General features: G+C 35.6%; 1 protein-coding gene across 2 annotated transcripts in view; it reads left to right on the top strand.

The window, feature by feature from the left end:
• Positions 1–26,325, top strand: part of FMN2 (formin 2) — a 453,587-nt gene that overhangs the window by 356,158 nt on the left and 71,104 nt on the right. For both annotated transcript variants that reach the window (XM_044003674.1, XM_044003673.1), the window contains one exon: positions 1,589–1,640. In XM_044003674.1, the coding sequence (XP_043859609.1) occupies positions 1,589–1,640 (52 nt within the window). The remainder of the gene's footprint in view (positions 1–1,588; positions 1,641–26,325) is intronic.

Below are 26,325 nucleotides of genomic sequence, written 5' to 3'. Positions count from 1 at the left end.
GCTGTGTAACTTCTCCAGTTGACTTTGTGACATAACTTCAATCAAACTGTTGCTTTCAAAGTTAATGGAAATTCTATTTATTCATGTTAGCTACAGAAAAGTGAAATTTGAAATTTTCTGGTGTTACAGTTTCATTAATTAGTAAAATGGATAATTTTTTCCTTTTTTTTTTTTTTGGTGAGGCAATTGGGGTTAAGTGACTTGCCCAGGGTCACACAGCTAGTAAGTGTTAAGTGTCTGAGGCCGGATTTGAACTCAGTTCCTCCTGACTCCAGGGCTGGTGCTCTATCCACTATACCACCTAGCTGCCCCTATGGATAAATTTCTAAGAAGCAGAGAGCTATTTCTGTTCCCCAACACCAACCCTGAAATGGAATGGACTTTTTCTAAATTCAGTTCCCTATGACTGGAGGTTTTTGAGCAAATAATAGATTATTGTTCACTAGAAATATTGTAGGCAGTTTTTATGACTTGGTTAAAGGCTGGGATATATGACTTCCTAGGTACCTTCTAAATTTAATTCTATGATTTTCTAAAAAGCAATCTAAAAACCCCAAGTTATTGTTTCATCTGTAGCACTATTATATTTATTGAATGAACAGGATTACAATGTGATAATTAGGGGGCAGCTAGGTGATGCAGTGGATAAAGCACTGGCCCTGGATTTAGGAGGACCTGAGTTCAAATCCAGCCTCAGATACTTGACACTTACTAGCTGTGTGACCTTAGGCAAGTCACTTAACCCCCATTTCCCCAGAAAAAAAAAAGAAAAAAACAGATCAGAGACAGACAGAAAAAACATAATATCAATGTGATAATTAAATCTTATACCTATATCATATTCAGGGGTTTTTTTGTTGTTGTTCTGTTGCGTCTTTAGAATTATCTTCTGAAATTATCATCCCTATCAATCCTAGGAATTATTTTTAAAGATCTTAAAAGCAACATAGAACATGAAACTGATGTCTTCCCTACATCAATATTATATACCTAATTTAGAGGAATCAAAACTACAAACTTAAAATTATGTATCCATTATATTTACATTTTCACCACTGAGGTCCTATTCTGGTGCCTCAAGTTGAAATTGAGGTGACCCTGGCTCTCAAAGTCTATAAAAATATATGCCCATAGAATCTGAACGCTCAACAGGTTCCATTAAGTTAAAAAGACTTTTAGTATTGGCCTAGCAAAGTATTCAATGTGCCTATTGTCCAGGAAACAAAGTAGCTGAGTTTAGAGAGGGTCATTTCCATATTGGCCTTGTAATACTGTTTTTGGTCACAAAACCTCTAATAACCTTTCAGCCAAGTTACAGTGAGTGGTGATTTATATTGGTTAACAAAGTATATCCAATGAAATCACAGATGATTAAAGTATTAGAGGAGAATATAGGAGTTAAAAATACATCTGTAGGATGTGCTTTTTGAAGTTGTTTACAAATGGATGAATATTAGTTTTATAGTCAGTTATGTCATCAAATTCTACTATATAATAATTTTACAGGCTTTGCATCATATTCTCCTTGAGATATGAAACTTATTTAGCATTTATGTTATCTCTTTTTTTTTTCCTTCCATGTTTGCAGCAAAAATTGACCAAGAAGCTGAGGAGCATTCATTGACAGCGGCTCATAAATGGTGAGAGGACTTACTATACTGCAGTAAAATATTTCACTTCGGAACAGGTTTGCAAAGTACTTGGTGTCAGACAAGTGTCCATGATATAGCATATTGCATTCAAAGTAATCAACAAAGAGCACCAGTCATTTTTAAACAGTTAGACATTAATTTAATATAGTACTGCATTTAAATGCACATTGTTGCTGCTGAATTCTATCTTTTTCCCATCACTAGAATAGTGTGTCATTACTGCTTCTAGAGGCAGCGAGATGGCACAGTGGATAGACTGCTGGGCCTGGAGTCAGGAAGACTCATCTTCCTGAGTTCAAATCTGTCCTCAGACACTAGCTCTGTGACCCTGGGCAAAAAGTCACTTAATCCTGTTTACCTTGTTTATTTCTTCTGTAAAATGAACTGGAGAAGGAAATGACAAATCACTCTGGTATCTTTGCCAAGAAAACCTCAAATGGGGTTCACAAAGAGTTAGACATGATTGGAAAATGATTGAACAACATCATCACTATATCTAACCAACGCATTGTATCTAATTTAGTGCTATAAAGCTGGAGAGGAATTTTAGAAAAGAAAACAGGAAAAATTAAAGTAGCAGAAAACAGGACTTCTAAAAACTAGTAAAAGGATTTGGAGGTTGGAATGTAGGTAAGCTTTTCACGAAAGTGAAGAGAGATGTGAAAGGTATGAGGCAAAATTGCCTCACTGATAATGCAAGGAAGCTGTAGGATTTTTTTAGTTTGTTTTAGAGTTGCAAATTTGAACATAGGTAGACACCTGATTGAAAATACATGATTTCTCATGTTTCCATTTGTTCCTCCCTTTTCATCTCCTTAATCCAGAAAACTGACCAGACTTCAAATAACATTCTGACTCGGATATGGTCCCAACAACCATAGTCTCTTGTCTTCGTTGAGAGCATATAACAACTTTGGATACTCAATATTATAGAAATGATTATATATGAACTTTTATGTAAACTGGTAACTAGTAATTGATTACCTAAATGAAAGACAAAAAATGAAATGCCTAATAAGTAAGACCTTAAATGGGGGCAGGGTATATGGATATTTTTGTTTATTGAAATATTGGTTAACAACAAGTGTTGTTAAGATCTGGAATATATCACTTGAGAGAAATACATATTTCTAAGAGATCTGTAAAATTAACAGTAGAATCATAGACTCTTAGAATAGATATACACACTATAAATATATACATATATATATATATATACACACAAACATACATATGTCTGTATGTTTACTGAGCTATAGGTCTTGAAATCATTTAAGAATATTAAGTATTTTTTCCTATCCCTTTAACTAACTTAGATTTCAATTTTCTTTCAACTATGATCACTATTCCCTTTCCGGGTTGAAGATCATTCTCTTTGTTTTTGTTTTGTTTTTTTTGTTGTTTTTTAGTGAGGCAATGGGGGTTAAGTGACTTACCCAGGGTCACACAGCTAGTAAGTGTCAAGTGTCTGAGGCCAGATTTGAACTCAGGTACTCCTGACTCCAGGGTCGGTGCTCTATCCACTGCGCCACCTAGCTGCCCCGAAGATCATTCTCTTTGATAAAAGTGATAGCAAGATATAAATTGGATCAATTCTAAATTAGTTTACAGCAAAACATTTGTAGTATAAACCATAGCCCAAGCTTCCCCCACTCCCTCCATAAAGGCTCCCAGTTTACATATACTGAATCTAATCATGGGATATACTTCTAAAAAATTAATCTCTCTCTTTCTCTTTCTCTCTCTCATATTCACTTCACATGCTGTTGAGAGAACATAAGTAGATACAGAAATGACCATTAACATGCTTGAGAAGGAAAATGAACATTGAATTGTCATCAGGAAAGATGTGCTAATCCAGTATGTCCCTCTTTCCCATAAATGGATCGTGCCTGACCCCAAAATATAGTACCTTGGGAGTATTAGAATTAATTCCTTTGGAAAATAAACATACTTTTGAGACTGCTGAATAAGCAATACTCTTCCCCATCAGACCTGCTTTGTCAGAATAACTCACCAGTGTTACTCCTCTCCTTTGTCCGAGGAGCACGGTACATCAAGAAATCACTTTTTTTCTTTACAGAATCTGGTACTCAAACTCTTGTACTCAGGAACTTTTGAACTTGGGCTTCTCCATGAGTCATCAAAGCTTTTTGCCATATACAACATCAGGACACCCTCTCTCTATTGTAGTAACTATAAGAACTGGCAACAAAAAGACAGAAACGTATCCAGCAATTGCCCTCTCAGGCTCGCTGGAAAAGCAGGTGAAGTTTACAGTGAACTTCTGAAACTTGTGCCAAAGAGAAAGAAGCTACACATTGTATAAATTTTTTTCCTCCATTACCTCTAAAATGCATGTACATGCAAGTGGAAAGGAAGTCTGAGTGAAAATGACTAGCTTATTTTTGTAGATCACAGGGAAGCATGATTGATTCTTCAGCATCCATTTATTAAGAGTGTCAGTGGGCATACCCACATTATATGATAGATACCCCACATTTGCCTCTAAACATTGGTCCATTTCCTACAATTTGATCAAGTTGACTAGTAAACTCATCTTGAGTGAAAACTCCTTTTATTATCTCTACTTTTGTGAAAGTATTTCTAAAGAATATAATAATTAAGAAATCTAATGATTCAAATATAACTTTAAGGAGGGAGATTACCATGATTAAAATAATATTTTAGCAATATCTTTTTAAGCATTTCATATTGTATGAATAGCAAATAAGTTTAAGCTATTTAATATATCACACTTCTCAGGACTTCTGATTGTCAAAACTATTAGTTAAAATATGTTTTTAAAACTATTACTTTATTGATATCTCATTATATACTAATTCAGACTTCCCCTCCATTTAGTTCATCTTAATAATTGAAATTTTACTTAACTATACCTGGAGTATTGTGGTCTATTTTGACTGCCATATTTTAAAAGAAGATTGATCAGCCAGGGAACATAAAGAATTAGATGACCTAGATAGGTTGAAAGGCCTGAATATCCTGCCATATAAACAAAGATCCACTAAAGGAACTGGGATTGTTTGGCCTAGAAAAGAGATAGCTTAGGACAAATGTCATAGTTGTTGAAAGGCTATCAGAAAAGGAACTAGACTCATTCTGGTTGGTCCTAGACAGGAAGTGGTTGAAAATTGCACTTATATTCCTGATACATATGAGAAAAAAAAATAACAACATCCTAACAACTGGAGCTATTCACAAGAGTAACAAACAACCTGTCTCAGGAAGAAGTGGGTTCCTTTTCAAAAAAAGATATTCAAGCAAAGACTACATTGCCACTTGCTGAAGATATAGTAGACTGGATTCTTTTTCAGGTATAGGTTTGACAATGTGACTTCTTAATTTCCTTCCACTGAATTCATAAAAGAAAAGTAGATAAAAGATGCAAATACCTGAATCTGGGGAATAAGAACATGTAGGCTCCATATATTGTAATTAAAGTTTCAGAAATTTTTAAGTAAAGTCCCTCAGTGTGAGAGTAGCAAATTCATATATGTTAAATACCCACGAAATAACATGATTGGTAGGATATTGTCTACTAGAGAAGCCGATAAGAAATTGAAGTATTATATTACTGTTGTCAGGCTCTAGCAGTTTTGACAAAACTAAAGAGACTTTTGGTGTCATTTACCTATTATCTTCCCATCTACCTGACTTAAATATGAAGAGGCTCATCATAAGAATATTTGAGTCACTATGATGAATTTTTTTGTTGTATAGGAAACATCTACCAAAACGGAAAGAGGTTACAAGGTGCACCAATAGAGGGTGAAGCCTTCACTTTTAAAATTAGGGACCTTTGAAGAAATCTGAGGAGGTTTTGAGCACCTTGATGCTTGGTTGTTATGGAAACAGTCTCTCAGCTGGTAGGCCCCAGGGGTGGGATCTCACTACTGGCCAGCCTGGAGGTGGGGCTTTACTACTAGTCAGCAGTAGTACAAGTAGTATAAAGTTGTTTGTCCTCCATCCTTTTTTTTTTTTTTAGTGAGGCAATTGGGGTTAAGTGACTTGCCTAGGGTCACACAGCTAGTAAGCGTTAAGTGTCTGAGGCTGGATTTGAACTCAGGTACTCCTGACTCCAGGGCCGGTGCTCTATCCACTGTGCCACCTAGCTGCCCTGTCCTCCATTCTTGACCATGACTTGCAGTAAATTGGATTTAAGTGAGGGAGGGCTGTGCAAAGTCACCAACCTCACTTTCTCCTCCAGAGTCATATTGGTCCAGTGGTTCAGGACAACTGGAGATGGGTAGTAGTACAATGTAAATGAATGGGATAGGTGGAAAGTAATTTGTGTAATTAATTTGCATTATTTTTTCAAATTTCAAAGTAGTCAAGTTTAGCCTGTATATATCTTAAATCTACCAAATATACCTAATTGCAATCTTTTGATTTTATAGACAGGTTAAATACCCATCTTCTTTTCTCCAAATTCTTTCTGACTATAGAAAAACAAACAAAAAAAAAATCAACTGCTACTAAGCATCTACCATGGACAGGACATAGTGCTAGGCACTGGGGATAAAAAGATAAAAATGAAACAGTTCTTGCCCACAAGAAGCTTCCATTGTTCTAGGGTATATAACACGTACACAGATAAATGAATATGAGGATTGAGGATGGAGTTAGCACTAACAAATGAGAAATTTAGGAAATGGTCACTAACAAAACACTATAAATGGCAGAGGCGGTGTGGAGGAAGGCCCATTTATGACTTAACTCCAAAACAAAGCATTATTCTACATACTTTTAAAAATAAATAATATTCATTCTGAATTGCATGAGTGCTCCTTTACCAAAGCTAGGATTGCATAACTGATGAGTTGAAATGGAAAATTAATCTTTCATACAAAATAAAGACAAAAAATGGAATGCTGGTTCCAAAGGCTCCATATAGTTTGGAACTGTTCATTTGTCATGGGAGAGAAAATATTTAATCAGTCCTGAAATGATGTGCACTCTCTTTATCATGTTTAGTGACTTTTAGAGTGTCAGTTTGTAAAGTGTTTATCCAAGGAATGGATTTCTGGCACATGGATAAAATGAAAAGTGAAATGTTTAGCTCACAATAGGCATATTTTCCAGGATCTCTCTGAGTAAGTATCCTGAGATGAGAAGAAAGCATACAGGTCTGTGTTTATCTAGCTTATGCAGGCAGACAAAGAAGGCTCCAGCCTGGTATTAACACTGAAGTGACATGGAATGTCTTTGCACAACTCTAAACAATTACATCATTCCCTTACTAATATTGATAAAGTATAACAAATAGAATGTGTTACTTTGTAATTAGAACTTCATAGCTTAAGACTTTAGACTGGAAAAATATAAGGTTTCTAGTTATCTACATTTGGGGAACAGGAACACCTCAATACTTATGAGGAGAAAGGGAGGGAGGGAAGGGGAGAGAGAGACAGAGAGACAGAGAGACAGAGACAGAGAAAAACAGAGACAGAGGGAGGGAGGAGGAGGAGGAGGAAACTTTATTTATACTCTTTAAGTAACTCTGTAAAGAGTACATTTGTTCTTTGACCATGTCCTTGAATTTAAATTGATTGCTGATAGGAAGGAACAGGTCTTTCTGGGCACTTCTCAGGGGATGTGTCAGGCATGAAGAGAGTTCTCTGAAAGTGTGGCCTACCCTGAAATGTCTGCGTTCATGGGTTTTAAGCCACAAACTTCACAACTACTAGTTTCACAAAATATTTTGGCACCTCCTCTTCCCAGTTTTGGTTGAAAATTGAATGGACATATAGCCAACACTTTGATTATACCTTGAAAGTCCTGGTTCTGAAAATAGAAACATATCCCCTTTGTGGTTAGGGTCTCTGCTATCAATCTCTTGGAAGTGCTTTTGCTAAGCATATATAATATGTTTGTTTTTCACCCACAATGTAAAGTCAATGAGTCATATAAACAGAGTAATAATTACTATATTTAATATTAATTATTATAATAGTAGCAGGCATTTGTGTAATGATTCATAGTTTGTGAATTATTTTACAAATATTATCTCATTTGATCCTTAGAACAACCCTGTGCAATTATTTCCCCCATATTTCAGGTGAGGAAACTGAGACAGACAAAGGTTAAGAAATTTGCCCAGGGGTACATAGCTAGTAAGTGCCTGAAACTGAATGTGAACTCCTGGAGCTCTACAGACTGAAGCACCTAGCTGGGAAAACTCTCTCAAACTTATATTGTTTTGGTGAGAAATTATCAAGCAAAGGAGGAGCAAAGGGTAGAAGATTTTTTTCCATCCTCTTTAATTCAATAGGTATGTTAAGTATAGGTGAATAGTTGAGGAAATATATGCAACTTGAATTGCAATATTTGAAATCTGGAAAAATGAGATTATTTCTAACATGGGAGAGAACCATTATAGTAAAAGTAAACTTAGGGTGAATCTAAAGTAAAGATTACCAAAGTAGCAAAAACTTGGATCTTTAATGGAAGAAAAGAATTTTTAATTCAGAGCACCACACTGAACAGAAGTCTTGGAGCACCCCAAGGGGAGATGGGGAAGAGGCGAACTGGTTTAAATACATTTCAACAGGGAGGGAGTCTCATGGGAGCCACAGCTTCAAGAAGCTATTATGTAAGTTGTTTTGCATGACAACCTCAAATCCATAGAGAAGGCCAGAGAGTCTCAGGAATGGTAACATCTGGTCAGTGTGGTCTAACATCTGGTCAAAATGACCAGTTTTGGTTTTTCCCTCTTTTCTTTTTAACTGGTATCAGTAATCTTCTTTTAACTGGTTTTGATTGGCCTCAGGCAGGTTGTAGCCCTGGGATCAGATGCATTCAAGAAGGGCAAGATAATGGAAAGAATGAGAAAATTCACTTAAAGAGTGAAAAACAGGAGACTTAGGGATATAGGTAATATTTTCTTAAGGCAATTTGTTTCCTGTTTAGAAATGGATAGTATTCTCTTTCCACATTAGTAATATACTTTATGTCTGTCATGTTTTGTTCTTTTCAGAGGTTTCATTTAATATAGGTTATTTGGTTTTCATTAAAGATTCTATTTTTCAAAACAGATTAGATATTATTATGGATATGCAAATTTTCAAAGTTCAGACAATAGTTTTGGAGTATTGAGACTAGACTCCAGACTTCTTGATTTTTGGTATAGTATTATTTCTTTTTTGTTTGTTTGTTTGTTTGTTTTGTTTTGTTTAGGTGAGGCAATTGGGGTTAAGTGACTTGCCCAAGGTCACACAGCTAGTTAAATGTCAAGTGTCTGGGGCCAGATTTGAACTCAGGTCCTCCTGAATCCAGGGCCGGTGCTCTATCCACTGTGCCACCTAGCTGCCCTGTCCTCCATTCTTGACCATGACTTGCAGTAAATTGGATTTAAGTGAGGGAGGGCTGTGCAAAGTCACCAACCTCACTTTCTCCACTTTCTCCACTGTGCCACCTAGCTGCCTCTAGTATTATTTCTATTGGACCATTTTGCAGTATATCAGAAATGTGATTCTTTTTTTTTTTTTTTTTTGGTGGGGCAATGAGGATTAAGTGATTTGCCTAGGGTCACACAGCTAATAAGTGTAAGGTGTCTGAGGCCAGACCAGATTTGAACTCAGGTCCTCCTAAATCCAGGGCCAGTGCTTTATCCACTGTGCCACCCAGCTGCCCCCAGTGTGTGATTCTTTAAAGTAAATGTAGATGTAGAAGAAAAATTATCTTTCTGAATGACAACTAAAAGTTACTTAATTTGTCTAGACCTAAGTAAACAATAAAGATAAGAAATAGTACAATAGAGTACAAATATGAGACCCAGAAAACCTGGACTCTAGACTCTGATGTTTATTAGGGATATAATCTTGGGACAATTACTTCAACATTTCTGAACTTCAGTTTCCATATTGACTAATATGCATCTTACTGGATGCATAGAATAATACATGTTCACCTTACCTAACAGGGTTTTTGTTTGGATCAAATAACATACAGTCTATGAAATTAGATTCAAATTATCAAAACTGACAAGAAGTTAAATTATTCCCCAAAACCAGAGTATTACATTATAACCCCTTGGAAGAGACCCCAACTGGAACTAATGGTGAAAAATAAAAGGGTTAAATGAAGAGTAATTCCTGCCTTAGGCAAAAAAAATAAAAATAAAAATAAAAATTGAAGTAACCAGGAATAGTCTAGGCTTGATCAATGGTTTGACTATGGAGTGAAAAGAAAGGAAGAAACAAACAAATTTGTGAACCAGTTGCTATTAACACCATCCAGAACTGTGGAAATTGGGAAACCACAATGTGAGTAGTTCCAAGGAGATGTTGCTTACAGAAAAAAGTTTTATTCGAGTTGTTTGTTATTTTTGTGATTGTATTATAGACATGATCCCTTTTCTTGGCCCTTCAGGCTAGTGACTGATCCAAGTACTGAAGTCTCCACTGAACAAATAGTTTTATAGAAGAGCTGCGTTATTGATGCCTTGCTCAATCAGCAGAGGTTAAAAAAATTAAACTTCAAAAAAGCTAAATACATTATATTTATACCCAGAGCATGACAATCCAAATGGCAAGATGATCTGTAATTGTTCCATATAGGGATCAGGTAAAAGAATTGGGATTGTTACATCTAGAGATGATAAATCAAAGAAGGGCCATGCAGTCTTGGAAGGACTTTCATATAGAGGACTATAGACAGATTAGTCTTGTTTTATTTAACTCTAGAAGGCAGAATTAGGAACTCTGAGTTGGTGTTGTAAGTAATCAATCAATCTGCAAGCAAATATTAAGTACTATGTGCCAGGCATTGTTTTATACAATGAGAATACAAAGGGAAGGCAAAAACAACAAAAAACAACTAGCCTCTTTCCTCAAGGAACTTACATTCTAGTTCCCATGAGGATAAATAAGTACCTCCTCTTGTATCTCTTTGAATCCCCTAGAATAACAAATGACATATGGTAGGCTATTTTTAATAATCAAGAGAGAAATTTAACAAGATCATCTCTATTATTCTACTTTTGAGGAGTATGAATACTTTGATATATTAAGGAATAACATGTTGCTGTTTGAGAAGTTTTAAGTAACTCTAATTAGAACTATCAAATTAAGTGCTTTTGTAGCTAAAAAATAAATGTGATGAAATGTAGTATTCTCTATTCATTTCAGTCTTCAATAACTATAAAGATTTGGTCCCATATAGGATATCATTTCTTTTTTTTTTTTTTTTTTTTTTTTAGTGAGGCAATTGGGGTTAAGTGACTTGCCCAGGGTCACACAGCTAGTTAAGTGTTAAGTGTCTGAGGCCGGATTTGAACTCAGGTACTCCTGATTCCAGGGCCAGTGCTCTATCCACTGCGCCATCTAGCTGCCCCTAGGATATCATTTCTAAAAAGCAAAGCAAAATAAAACAAAACTATGTATTATCTTCTTAAGCCTGTTCCTTATTTATGTTGATTACTCATAAAGATTTTGTAGTGATAGAAAAATTGGCATAGACAGATTACTGATACTTTCTAACTCCCCTGTTTCCAGTCATACTGAGGCCTAAGATTTTTTTTAAGCCTTTGGTGACCTCTGTTTCAGATATTTTGAAGCTCAGTCCTCCAATAACTTCAAAATTGTTTCCTCTAGCACAGGCTTCTGTGTGTAATTAATCTAGACCAGCTATACTTCTCAACTTTTTTTTTTCAAATTCCATTTCTAATAACTCATTCAGCACATTGGAACTATCATGATAGCATCCAAATGTGGTAGCTCCATTGTCATAAGTTATAGAAATGTTGACAGATATTTTCTTCTTTTTGTTTCTTGCTGGTCTTGTTCTACTTTCATCCTTAAATGACCTTGGAATGACTTAGCTTCATTAATTCTCTTACTAGACTTATAGAAATGTTATTTTTCTGTCTACTGCTTCTCATTCTTTTACAAGGTGATGATACTGCTCATAAAGGCAGTGAAATGGCACAGTGGATAGAACACTGGACTTGAAGTCAGGAAGATATAAGTTTAAACCCAGATTCAAGACACTTACTAGCTAGTTATGTGACCTTGGACAATTCAATTAACCTTTGTCTGCCTTAATCTACTGAAAAAGGAAATGGCAAACCACTATTGTATTTTTGCTAAGAAAACCCCATGCACAGTATGGTCCATGGATCATGAAGAGTCAGACAAAACTGAACAACAACAAGAATATAATCAATTTCATTTTTTATGATGTTATTATGCATTCACCTTGCACAGCTCCTCCCAACTGTCTTAAGAAAGCATAATGATAAATCAATATAAAGCTTCTGTATGGTCTATATGTCTTTGGCCTCTTTTATTTCTTCCTCATGAGTCATTCTTTAAAAAAATTTTTTTTAATTTATTTTTTCATTTTTAATTTCATTTATTTATTGTTTGTTTGTTTATTTGTTTTTGTGGAGCAATGGGGGTTAAGTGACTTGACCAGGGTCACACAGCTAGTAAGTGTCAAGTGTCTGAGGCCAGATTTGAACTCAGGTCCTCCTGAATCCAGGGCCGGTGCTTTATCCACTGCGCCACCTAGCTGCCCCTCTCATGAATCATTTTTTAAAAGTATAGATTTTTTCACCTTCCTCTCTAATGTTAACTTTTGAAAGTCATTGAATATTAAGAATATGTTAATTTAACTTGGAGGATCTTATCAAATATTTTGTAGAATTTTTTTCCCTTCATATTCTCAGCAACCCATTTTAGCATATGAAGTACTTTAAAAAAAATTAATAATGGCCTGTATGAATGTTGCGACATGAGCTGTCCAGATGTTCCATGAAATTGTTTCTTGCCTTTGAATGAATGTTAAAAACCATTTCCACCAAGTGCTTTATGTGCTTTGCTCAGGAAAAGTTGTAAACCATCCTAGCATTTAGCTGCAAATTCCTTTTGTCTTCTGGTTTCATTTATAAGAAAATGTGCAACACTGGGAAAATCCTTTAACATTATTTGCCTCAGTTTCCTCATCTGTAAAATGAGCTAGAGAAGGAAATGGCAAGCCATTCTAATACCTTTGCCAAGAAAACCCCAAAAAAGCATGAAGTGTTTGACAATACATCAACTATAACCCTAAAGATGAAAAGTCTCTCTCTTGTAAACTCTACCAAGAATCATTGCTAAACATAATGGTTTGACCCCATTAAAAAATAAAAATCCATCTTCTAAATCCAGGCAACATTATTCATTTGGAACCATAGCTCTATATCTTAGAAGTCCTACCATGTATTCATGATAGGAAAACAACCCTTTCATCTTGTGACCCATTGCAGCGAAAGGTCCCTACTAGGAAAAACTGGTAGGGGTGGTAGTGGTCTTCTACTGTCCCTTACCCATTCAAAAAACTAGAAGGTACCAGCTACCTACTTATATAATGCCAAGGATTGGAGACTTGAGTGGTCTTGAAACAGTGTCATATTAATATATTAGCGGCATGTATTAAAGTCTTCCACAGTTACTTTGAACTAGTGATTAGTAGAAGTTCTTTGACTATATAGAGTGTGATAAATTAAGGGATAAGAGCTATGAAAGAAACTTTTTTAACATTAATATCTTTTATTTTTACATCACATTTATTTCCAAGTGTTTCCCCTCTGCTCTCCTTACCCATGTGACAAAGAATTTTTTAAAATTTTTTAAAAGGGAATCCACCAAAACTAATACATCAATTAAAATAGAAAATATATAGCGCTGTTCCACATTCATAGTCTCCTACTTCTATTAATAAGGGAAATAGACATATATTCTCCTTTTTTCTTCAGAGACAAGCTTAACATTATAATTTAGACAATGTTCAATTTCATTTTACATTTTAATTTTTTTCTGGGAGGAATAAATCATTTGTAAATATTTCTTTTTTAAGGAGAAATTAAAAATATCTCTATATATAGTACATATCATGTAGCCTTAAAATGGAACATTTATAATTTTATCATTATCAGTTTTCACTTCATGTCCTATTCCCTTTTTTGAGACCATGATTCAAGGACTAACAACGGTGATTTCCCCAGCGATACTTGTAGCATGAACATCATTTCCCCAATAACTGAGACTGATACTCTAAAGCATATCTTCTTAAACTGTAAGTCATGACCCCATTTTGGGTCACCTACTGAATATGGGGGTCATGAAAAATTTGGCCACAGTAAAAGTTTATGTATACCTATTTTATATCCTTATATACCTGAGTCATGTAAAAATTTCTCAGACAAAAAGGAATTGTGAGTGGAATAAGTTTAAGAAGCCTGCTCTAAAGAAGCATCTAAATGTGGCCTAAAGATATGATACTAAGCTTTAAGTAGAAAGAGAAAACATTATAATGCCCTTCTGATCTGCTGAAATTTAGTACAAGTGAGCTTTGTAATTGTGGTGTTTTCATTATTTATCAACTATTTTATTAACTACTCTATCAGAATGAATGAGTAAAAATAACAAAACCATGCTTTTAATGCATTCTAAGTGCAAAGCACTCTGCTTAGCATTTGGCACACAAATAGATTCTAATAGAGAAGATAAGAAATAGAAAGTTTTAGCTGTATGTCAGGTGAAAAGATCCCATGGTCCTTGAAGTAAAATAGTAAGGTAGATGCTAATGTAGCATTTTTCTTTTGTTTTTGTTTTTGTTTTTGTTTTTGTTTTTGCAGGGCAGTGGGGGTTAAGTGACTTGCCCAGGGTCACACAGCTAGTAAGTGTCAAGTCTCTGAGGCCCAATTTGAACTCAGGTACTCCTGAATCCAGAGCCGGTGCTTTATCCACTGTACCACCTAGCTGCCCCTAATGTAGCATTTTTAATGTCATTTCCACAAATAAAATTACATCAGTTTCTGACTTTGAACCATTTGACAGTGCCAAGGACTTTGGTGGCAAGAACTCTATTTATTCATTCACTTATTTATCATTTATTTAGTTATCTTTATTTAGTTGTTTATTTATTTGTTTATTTATTATTTATTTATTTTCTGGTTTTCAATTGCTTTGGCTGCAGTATCTGCAAGAAGCAACTGCCAGGCCACATTTTCTCAGGGGATTGCTTCCCAGAATGATGCCTTCTGGAGCTGTGTGTGCTTGGAGCAGGACAGGTTGTGTGTGTGGTGCTGTCACTCTCAGGGCTTCTGGATTAACTGCCTATCCTTGATAGTTGGTAATGGTGATAGAGAGGAAGGTGCCTCTATCTCCACAGTGATGGCTATGGGTTCCAGGCTGGACATAGTCCAGGTGGTATGAAATGCACTTATATTCTTAAGACTCTGGGATTCAGGGTCTTGGGCTACCTCTAGTGAAGATCACATACTGGTACTAGTACTAGGTCATGGTGGTGACCACCTCCCATCTCTCCCTCAGAGTGCCTTGTGGCATAAGCTAACCTAATTTGCCTTCTCTGTAGGTGATGACTGATTGGCGGTTGTTAGTGAAGATTGGCTTCTTTGTTTTTGTTGTTGTTGTTGTTGTTTTTAATTTTGAATTTTACTTTCCCAAATTACATGTAAAAACAAATCTTAACATCAATTTTTAAAACTTTGTGCTCCACATTCTTTTCCTCCCTCCCTCCCCACCTCCTTAAGAATTCAAGCAACTCAATATGTTATACATGTGTATTCATGCAAAAGATCTCATTAAACACACAAAAAAACCTTTAGAAAAAGGAACTAACAAAAAATTATGCTTCAATCTGTATCCAGATACTATCAATTCTTTCTCTGTAGATGGATTGCATTTTTCATAAGTCCTTAAGAGCTGGCTTGGATCATTGTATTGCTGAAAAAAACTAAGGCATTTGCAATAGATCATCTTATAATATTGCTGTTATTTTGTATACAGGACATTTCACTTTGCATCAGCTCATGTATATCTTTCCTGATTTTTTCTGATAGTACCTTCCTTATCATTTCTTACAGCACAATAGTGTTTCATCACACAATTTGTTCAACCATCCCACAATTGATGGGCATCACCCCAGTTTTGAAATCGACATTTTTTAAAAGCCTCTTTTAGGATATCAGTCTAGTAGTGATATTACTAGGTTGAAGAATATGCATGGCTTTATAGCCCTTAAGTCATAGCTCCAAATTGCTCTACAGAATGTTTGAATCAGTTTACCAAGTGTGTTTTAATGCCTCATTTTCCCCATATCCACTACAACATTTGTCATTTTCCTCTGCTGTCCCATTGTCCAATCCACTAGGTATGAAGCAGTACCCAGAATTGTTTTGACCTGAATCCCTCCAATCAATAGTAAGTTAGAGTATTTTTTTTCATATGGCTACAGATTGCCTTGATTATTTCATGAAAATTCATGTCTTTTGATCATCTATCAATTGGGGAATGGCTCTCATTTTAACAAATTTGATTCAGTATGTGTTTGAGAACTGAGGCCTATCAGACAAACTTGCTTCAGATTTTTTTCACAGTTACTATTGCTAACTGTATTTCCCTCCATCCTATTCCCTCCCCATGATAGTTATTCTATTTTCTATCTTCTTTTGCCCTATCCCTCTTCAAAAGTGTTTTGCTTCTGACTGCCCCCTCCCCCAATCTGCCCTCCCTTCTTTCATCCCTTCCACCCTTATCCCCTTCCTCTCCTACTTTCCTGCAGGGTAAGATAGTTTACTATACCCAATTGAGTGTGTATGTTATTACCTCTTTGACCCAATTCTGCTGAGAATAAGGCTAACTCACTGCCCTGCACCTCCCCTATCTTCCCCTCCATTCCATAAGTTTTTCTTGCTTCTTTTATATGAGCTCCTTTACCCCATTTCACCTTTCCCTTTCCCTTTCTCTGATTGCATTCCTCACACCCCTTAATTTAATTTTTTAAAAAAATATAGCATCCCTTCATATTCACACCTGTGCCCTCTGTCTAAATAAACTCCATTCAGCTACCATAATAATGAGAAAGTTCTTATGACTTATAAGTATCATCTTCTCATGTAGGAATATAAACAGTTTAACCTTTTAATATCCCTTAAGATTTCCTTTTCCTGCTTACCTTCTGTTTCTTTAGGGTCTTGTATTTGAAAATCAAATATTCTATTCAACTCAGGTCTTTTCATCACAAATGCATGAAAGTCCTCTCTTTCATTGAAGTCCCATTTTTTTCTCCTGAGATATTATATTCAGTTTTTCTGATAGGTGATTCTTGCTTATAATCCCGGTTCCTTTGCCCTCCAGGAATGTCATATTACAAGCCCTCAGGTCTTTTGATGTAGAGGCTGCTAGATCTTGTGTTATCCTAACTGTGGCCCGACAATACTTGAATTGTTTCTTTCTGGCTGCTTTCAATATTTTCTCCTTCACCTGGGATCTCTAGAATTTGGCTATAACATTCCTGGTAGTTTTCATTTCGGGATCTCTTTCAGAAGGTGATCAGAGGATTCTTTCAATTTCTATTTTGCCTTCTGCTTCTAGAATGTCAGGGCAATTTTCCCTGACAAGTTCTTCGAAGATGATGTCTAAGCTCTTTTTTTGTTCATGGTTTTCAGGTAGTGCAGTGATTTTCAAATTATCTGTCATGGATCTATTTTCCAGGAAATTTGTTTTTCCAAGGAGATATTTCACATTGTCCTCTATTTTTTCATTCATTTGGATTTGCTTTATTGTGTCTTGATTTCTCATAAAATCATTAGCTTACATTTGTTCACTCCTAACTCTTAAGCAATTATTTTCTTCACAGAGCTTTTGTATCTCCTTTTCCATTTGGCTTTTCAAGCTGTTGACTTTTTTCATGACCCTCCTGCATCACTCACATTTATGTTTCCATTTTCTCCTCTACCTCTCTTACCTTATCTTCAAAGTCCTTTTTGAGTGCTTCCATGGCTTGAGACCAATTCATATTTTTCTTGAAAAGCTTTGGACATAGGAATTTTGACTTTGTTATCTTCTTCTGAGGGTGTATTTTGATCTTCCTTGTCACCAAAGAAACTTTCTAGGCTTAGCATCTTTTTCTGTCTGCTCAATTTTCTGGCCTCTTTCTTGACTTTTAACTCCTTCTTAAAGTGGGGAACTGTTTCCAGGCTGCACTGTCCCAAGATTCAGAGGGTCCCAGGTGGTATGATTTAGGGAGAGGCACATTCTGAACTCCCGTGGCCTGTACTCTGGTGTGTAAGTAACCACAGGGATGCTTGCTCTTTAACCTGGGAGCAGATTTCTGTTTCACTATGGTTGCAAGCTGGGGTGTTCCCAAGCCCCTCCCTCACCTGGGCCACCAGCCAAGACTGTAACATGGATCTAAGCCTGGGCAAAACAACAGGGTCCTGCCTCAGTGCCAGCAGAGACCACTGTAATCTCCCCCTGGCCAACCACTCAACCCCCCTCACTGTCCATGGGCTTAGTTGCAGAAGCAGCCACCACTGCCAACACTGAGGCTCCTCTGCAGTGCAACCTTCCCAAGGTTAGATCTGTGTGGTACAGCTGTTCTTCACTCTCTCTCCCAAGTACAACAGATCTTTCCTGCTGACACTTCAAGCCATCTTTGGCAGGAAAATTATCTCAGCCCATCCTTTTGTGGGTCCTGCTGCTCCAGAAATTGTCCTATGGCATTATCTGAAGGAATTTAGAGGAATTTGGGGGAGTGCTTCAAGAAGTCACTGCCTTTTTTCTGCCATCTTGGCTCTACTGAAGACTGGCTTCTTCCTGATGATAGCTGTAGGAGCTGAGCTGAAAGCAATATTGGAGGTTTAGGAGACACAGCTATTCCCAAGGCTCTTGTATCCTGGTATCTCAGGAGAAATGATAAGTATGCATTTATTAAGTACCCTACTATGTAGCAGGCATAGGGCTAAGTGGGATATGAGGATGGCAGGGCAGATGTGATAGTGACAGGAAGGCCTTGGTGTCTTGGGGGAATGCCTAAATGAGATGAAACCATGATCTGGGATCAGTTAAAAACAGGGATGAAGGGATATGGATTGACTCTAGTTAATTTTAACTTCAGGAAAATCCCCAAATTGAGAGGATTTACTGCCTTGGGATATGAAATGGGACTTCATCTCTACAGATTCAATCTGGAAAGACCTTTTTCCTGGTGGGAAAAGACAGACAGCTTCAAGCAGGCGACAAAATGGCTACAATGATTGCTAATGTCTTGTCTGTATATAATTCCCTAGACCTACTAACCGAGGGAGATACAGAGTTAAGATTTTGTCCCTTTATTCTTAAATTTACAGTCTCATAGGGAATAATATTATACTTAAGTATGCAATAATCAAATTTTTAAATGTACAAAAGTTTCAGAATGTTGGAGATATATAATGCAGCGTAGGAGAGAAAAAGAGCATGACATGAGCATGGAGTTTTATTTTTAAAAAAATCTGAGGAAGCATTAAGTGGGAAATGAGGGGAAAATCATGGAGGAGTCAGAATTTCATTATTTATTCATTCAAAAAATTTTAAGTACCTACTATAGACCAGGCACCATACTGGCTGCTACAGATATAAAATAAAAAACGAAGCCATCTCTGCCTTCTAGGAGCACATTCTACTTGGGAAAGAGGCAGATGTGGGTGAGGATTTGAACTAGGTAGAAGTATATGCTTTCACAAGGAGGATATTGAGGGGTTAGGTAGAAATAACACTTTGCAGATAGGGAAATTTATTTTTGTTTGTTTTGTTTGTTTTGGGGCAGGGCAATGAGAGTTAAGTGACTAGCCTAGGATAACACAGCTAGTAAGTGTCAAGTATCTGAGGCGGGATTTGAATTCAGGTCCTCCTGAATCCAGGGATGGAGCTTTACCCACTGTGCCACCTAGCTGCCCAATAGCGAAATTTATAAAGAGCCTACCTGAAATAATTGGGATCATTAAAATGGATGTCCTCAAATAAAAATATATAATAAATAAATAAAAAATATATATGCGTTTATGTGTGAGTGTGTGCTTGAAAATAGGAATAATTTAGTGTCAGGTCAATATCCAATTATTACTGGCCTTCTATATGCCACACTATATATATAGGGAAAGGCAATAGGTAATGTGTGAAAAGACATAACTGTCACATCCACTGAGTGGACAGCATGTAATGATCGTGGAAAGAATATTGGACTTGGAATCAGAGGACTTGGATTCCAGTCCAAGTTTTGCTGCTTCCTACCTGTATGACTGTACCAACGCCCCTAAGCTTAGTTTCCTCTAAATTTGTAAGGTTATGAAAAAAGAGAAACAGTTTAAACTATTCATTTTTGCACCCGTATGTGCAGCCCAAAGCCCACACAATAACATGGTCAGTTTCTGGGGTTATTATAGCTAAATTGTGTCTCTCAACATGCCAAACCTCTAACTCATACAAAAAAGACAAGTTAAGACTCCTCTTTATAGGTTTATTTATTACTTGTCATATCCAGTACCTGCCAATTCTTTTCTCAAAGAAAGTGTTCATGAAATAGAAGCCATCCATGTAATATATACTTCTCTGGTCATTCTCATTGCTTTTGTAAACCAAGCTTTCTCCTTATCCTCAATTTTTTCAAGCTTTACATTGAGCATATATATTTTGCACATGAGAGTACATTGATTTGATTTTTAGAATTTTATCAAGTTATTTGTAGAATTTCTCTACCATTTCATTCTCATCAACCACTGTTGGTGAATAAGCTACAATTATTTTCATGGTGGTGTTTTTATCATTATCGATCATTAATGTTGCATTCCAGGGCCGGCTAGGTTGCACAGTGGATAGAGCACCAGCTCTGGAGTCAGGAGTACCTGAGTTCAAATCCGGCCTCAGACCCTTAACACTTACTAGCTGTGTGACCCTGGGCAAGTCACTTAACCCCAGTTGCCTCACTAAAAAAAAAAAAATGTTGCATTCCATAATGACCTTTATGTGTATAATAAAACCTATTTGGTCAACTCATTTCTTTGCTTCCAAGGAATACTTGTAAGTCATTTTCACTTATAACTGCAACTTCTTTCTTCTGAGATAACTTATAGTGATAATGAGAACAAGCCAGAAGACTGTAGTAATAAAGAAACATCAAAATATGTCTAAAATCTTGAAAGAAATTGTAATATGGGAGAAAAGGGTTAAGCAGTGGAGCAAGAAAACCAATTTCAAAAATTAGAAAGAAGAGTAAAATCTGAAAAGATAATATGAAATATATTTTGGTATTTCCAGGATGTTTGGGTAAATTAATATCAATTAGGAAGTTGCAATCTCATCTTTTATTTTTCTTTATAACCTACCTCTTTTGATACCTCTAAAATATTTCCTTGCAGATGATCAATTTCCATTCTATGCTCAGCTCTACCTGTGCAGACATGGATGGTCACACTTGAGACATCAGTATCACCCCAGTTCACAAGTTTGAGCATGTCATTCCTTCTACTCCATTCAATAAATTCCAATGGTTCCCTGTTACCTCTAGGATCAAATATAAAATCCTCTGTTTTAACTTTACATTCCTTTATAACCTGGAGCCTTCTTACCTTTCCAGTATTCTTACACTTTATTCTCCTCTCTATATTCTATGATCCAGTGACACTGACTTCTTTGTTGTTCCTCACAAAGGATATTCTATTTTTATACTCTGTGTGTGTCCCCCATGCCTCAAGTTCTCCTATAAATCTAAGCCTCCCAGTTTCACTGGCTTCCTTCAAGTCTCAGCAAAAGCAGCACCTTCAGCCTTTTCTGATCTCCCTTAACACTAGGGGGAAGTCCTTCAGCTACTATGAACAGTTTAACCTGTCCATTTCTTCTTATTTGCTCATATGGTAGTTGTTTGTATATTGTCTCCTCCATTAGCCTATGATCTTGAGAACAAAGACTGTATCCCCAGCATTCACCACATTATCTGGCACAAAGTAGGTTCTTAATAACTGCTTCTGGACTTGACATTAAAAATATGATTAAATTAGAAGAGAGTAATGGGATTTAGTCGATGATGGTTCAGTTTCCTTCTTCCACTTTCACTTTTGTTTATTTAAGATCCATGGCTATATTTGCTTATATCTTTATTTATCTGTGCATGTGTCTCTTTTCTTTTTCTTTTTATCCCATAAGTCAGTATTTTACTCTGTTTAAAAAAATGAAAAAACAAACCTATAAACACTTTTTTATAACCGTACTTACTTTTTTTGTTGTTTGTTTCTGTTCTTTGGGGTGTTTACAAATCAAATTTTCTACTGTCTCTTTTGTTTTATTTTGCAGAAATGTCTCAAATGCCTCTTTTAAAGTAATATGCATTTTTATTTATAGTTTGGAGTCCCCATTTTTATGCCTCCTTCCTTCATTCCCCTCCCTCCTCCCTGAGGTGGCAAGCAGTATGGGTTGTACATGTACTATTATGTAAAACATTATCCACATTGATCATTTTGTACAAGAAAACTTGAAGAAAAGAAAAAATGAAAGAAAGTAACAAATAGCATGCTTCAGTCTGGGTTCCATCGATATCAGTTCTTTCTTTGGAAGTGGATAGTTTGTTTTGTGGTAAAAATTATTGGAATTGGCCAGGTGTGGCCCTTCCCAAATGAGTCAGCTAAAACTCCAATAATTTTTACCACAGTTTCATCAGTAGTCCTTTGGGATTGTCTTGGACCATTATATTGTTGAGAATAGTTGTCATTCACAGTTCTTCATCAAACAATATTGCTTTCTCTGTGCACAGTGTTCTCTCAGTTCTGCTCAGTTCACTCTACATCAGTTCATATAAGTCTTTCCAGGACTTTCTGAAATCATCCTTGTCATTTCTTATAGCACAATAATATTCCATCACCATCATATACCACAGTTTGTTTAGCCATTTCCCAATTGATGGACATCCCCTTGTTTAGCTGTTCCCCCACTGATGGGCATTCCTTTGATTTCCAATTCTTAGCCACCACGAAAAGAGCTGTTATAAATATTTTTGTACAAATAGGTCTTTATCTCTTTTGAGGGATGTCTTTGGGATATAAACCTAGCAGTGGTATTGCTGGATCAAAGGGTATGCACAATTCTATAGCCCTTGGGGCACAGTTCCAAATTGCTCCCCAGAATGGTTGGATCTTTTCGCAACTCCACCAACAATGGAATAGCATGCAGCCTTTCCCACATCAACATCCAACATCCAATTACAAATGCCTCTTTGCATTCTAAATTTATAATCCTATCACTAGATGTCACTATGCAGGCAAAGATCTGAATCAGTAGTAGATCTAAGACAGTGGAGTAATGACATAAAATTAAGAGATTATTGTAATAGGTAACACATATGCCAAATTTTAGATCATGGAAGTAAATGAATTCTAGGTGATAACAATTTCCCAGGTATTTGGAACTTATCACCAAGGAGTGAAAGAAGTCAGGTGGAGATGAAGATTGAAGTATTTGAGGAAAGTAAATGGTGAACTCAAGGTATTAGAATATTCTTCAATGTATATCTTGAAGTCTCTACATATAATTGCATGAGAAAGAGAGCAGAAAGAAAATGGGAGCCAGATGTGAATTAATTAAACAAAAGCATCATTGATAATGATAGACAATAAAGATGGCAATGTGGAGAGGCCAAAATGGACTTCTAAAGAAGATTAGTTATTGAATAATGGAAATAAGACAGGGACCCAAATATTGCATTGTGTAACAAGAAGTGGAAACCTCTTTCTCTTTTTAGTTGAAGAAAATGGGAAAAAGTAAAGAAAACATTGCTAGGAAAATATTTTCATCTAGACAAAGCCAGGTTTTAGTTAAGGCAAGAATATGGAAAGATTGCTTAAGGCAAAGATTAAGGTTATATGAGAGATACATTATAACAGAGAAGATAAATAAAAAAGATCAAATATGTTCATTTTGTTTATTTAACCTTAGAGAAATATTCTTTCTCCCTGGCGTCAGCCTATTTTTCAAGAATTCTAAAAATCTTAGAAGGCTTTGTTATCACAGAATGGAGTAGCAAATTGTCCTCCCCAAAGTAATGGAGTTTCAAGTTTTCTAACATAGTTGGATTCTACACCTGAGAATTTGGTTAGATTGTAAATACTTCTCATGTGCATACTCATTGCAAGACTTCATGTTTCCTCTTATGAAGTTATTCCACTCAGGACAACAGTGTTATGCAGTATTCAACATGCCAGGCATACCTCACAGACATGGTTGGGCCATTAAAACAAAGATTTATCCAGGCTCTAAAAGGACATTTAACAAACACCAATTGTCACTTCTTTGGTGATTTTTTTCCCCAAGCTAAGATATCTATATATCTATATATATATCTATATATATATATATATATATATATATATATATATATTTAGGTAGGTTCTTTCACTGGCCTAGGAGGAGAGACCACTGTATCTCAGAAAAGGTGCTTGCAAAGTTCCTAGATGTTAAAGAAACATGTTATAATTTTCCTTCCATTGGTATCACTAAGGTTGGGAGGGTTTTTTTTTCCTTTCTTGATTTACTGAAACTTTCCATATCTTTGTGAGGGAAGGGGCAAGTATGGAAGCCCCATTTTCCAGGTAGAAATAAGTACAGAGAAATTTGAACTGAGTTTTTAAGATCAGCAAAAAGGAAGGTAAAAGATTCAGACCTACTGAGATGCTGGATTTAGTATGATTGGTGCTATTGTATAATCCTAGGTCTCAATTTGAATATCTTACAGTGTCAGTGAAATGCCTCTCCTTAAAAGAATACTAACTTTCCTTATACAAATAGTTTGTCCTTGCTACGTCTATATTCTCTCTTACATCCATCCATTTATCTCCATTCACATAGGCTCTACTTTAGCTGAGGAAGCGTCTCCTCTTACCTAGGCTATTATAACAACCTTCTCTTCCTGCTTCCAGTTTCTTCCTTCCCTAATCCATTCTTTACCCAGCTGCCAAATTAATTTCTAAAACATAGCTGTAACCATGTTTCAACCCCATCCTCAACATAAATACTTTAAAAAAATTAAATATTTTCATACTACCTCTAGGATAAAATATAGAATCGATATTCTAATGACATCTGATGTCTCCAATCTGGCTGCTACCTACCTTTTCTAGTCTTCTTTCCTATTATTCCCATTCACACATTCTTCGTTGCACTAAATTGGGGCTACTAGGTGTTCCCTTTACATAATATCTACTTCCTAGCTCTGTGTTTTTGCATACTTGCCCGCAAAGTTTGGATTTTTGGATTTATCAAATGTTAGATTACTGTGGTCATTTGCTACTGTGTATCACTTACCTAATCAATTCCACTGATCCACCACTCTATTTTTTTTTTAGTTTTTACTAGATTGTTTTGATGATTTTAACTTTGTAAAATCCTTTGAAATATGAACTACAAAGTCACCTTCCTTCACGTTTTTTTAAATTGATTCCCTTGATATTCCTGACCTATCATTCTTTCAGATTAATTTTGTTATTACTTTTCTAGCTCTGTTTTATATATATATATATATATTTGATAGTTTGTTAAATAAGGAAATTAATTTAGATAGAATTGTCATTTTTATATTGGTTTCGCCTACCCACCTGCAGTTAAGATTTCTCTAAATGTTTAGGTCTCACTTATTTGTGTGAAAAATGTTTTGTAATTGTGTTCATATAATCCCTAGATTGTCTTGATAGGTATTCTCTGAAGTATTTTATATGCCTGCAGTTATTTTAAATGGAATTTCTAGTTCTATATCTTCCAGCTGTTTTTTATTGATATTGTATAGATATGCTGGTGATATGTGTGTTTATTTTATATCTTACAACTTTAGTAAAGTTGTTAGTTGTTTCAGATATTTTTAGATGATTTTCTAGGGTACTCTAAATATAATGTCATATTATCTACAAAAATTGATAGTTTTGTTTTCTTGGTACCTACTTTTTTCTTCAATTTCATTTTCTTGTCTTATTGCTATACCAGTGTTCTAGTACAACACTGAATAATAATGCAAATGTATTCCCATTAGAGTTAATGCTTAGTCATGGTTTTTGTTAGATACTACTTAGCATTTGAAGGAAATCTCCTTTGATCCCTTGCTTTCTAAAGTTTTTAATAGGAAAAGGTGTTTTCATTTGTCAAAGGCTTTTTCTGCATCTATTGAGATAACCATATGATTTTGTTGTTTTGCTATCGTTGTGGTCAAATATGCTGCTAGTTTTTCTAAAATTGAACCAGCCCTGCGTTGCTGGTATAAAAACCCCCGGGTCATAGTATATGATCTTTGTGATATATTGCAATAATCCCCTTGCTAGTATCCATTAGGGAAATTGACCTATAGTTTTCTTTCCCTGTTTGTCCTCTCTCTGATTTGACTTTACCATGTGTGTGAGTGTGTGTGTGTGTGTGTGTGTATGTGTATGTATGTGTGTGTAGTCTATGTAGTATTGCAATTAATCATTCCTTAAATGTTTGGTAGAATTTGCTTGTGAATCTGTCTGGTCCTGTGGATTTTTTCCTTAGGGAACTTATTTGTGGCTTATTGAATTTCTTTTCCTATGGTATGGTTATTTAAATATTTTATTTTTTCTTCTGTTAATTTGGGCGATTTATATTTTTGTAAATGTTCATCCATTTCATTTAGATTGTCTAGTTTCACTGGCATATAATTGGGGAAAATAAATCCTAAAAATTGCTATAATTTCGCCTTCCTTTATGGTGCATTTACCTTTTTCACTTTTTATACTGGTAATTTGTTTTTCTTCTCTTTTAAAAATCAAGTTAATGAGTGGTTTGTCTATTTTATTTTTTTTAATAAAATCAATTCCTAGTTTTATTTAGAAGTA

The sequence above is a fragment of the Dromiciops gliroides genome, chromosome 4 (assembly GCF_019393635.1).
Source record: "Dromiciops gliroides isolate mDroGli1 chromosome 4, mDroGli1.pri, whole genome shotgun sequence".
Taxonomy (NCBI): domain Eukaryota; kingdom Metazoa; phylum Chordata; class Mammalia; order Microbiotheria; family Microbiotheriidae; genus Dromiciops; species Dromiciops gliroides.
Note: the sequence above shows the minus strand (reverse complement) of the source record. Positions and strands in the feature narration are given on the sequence as shown.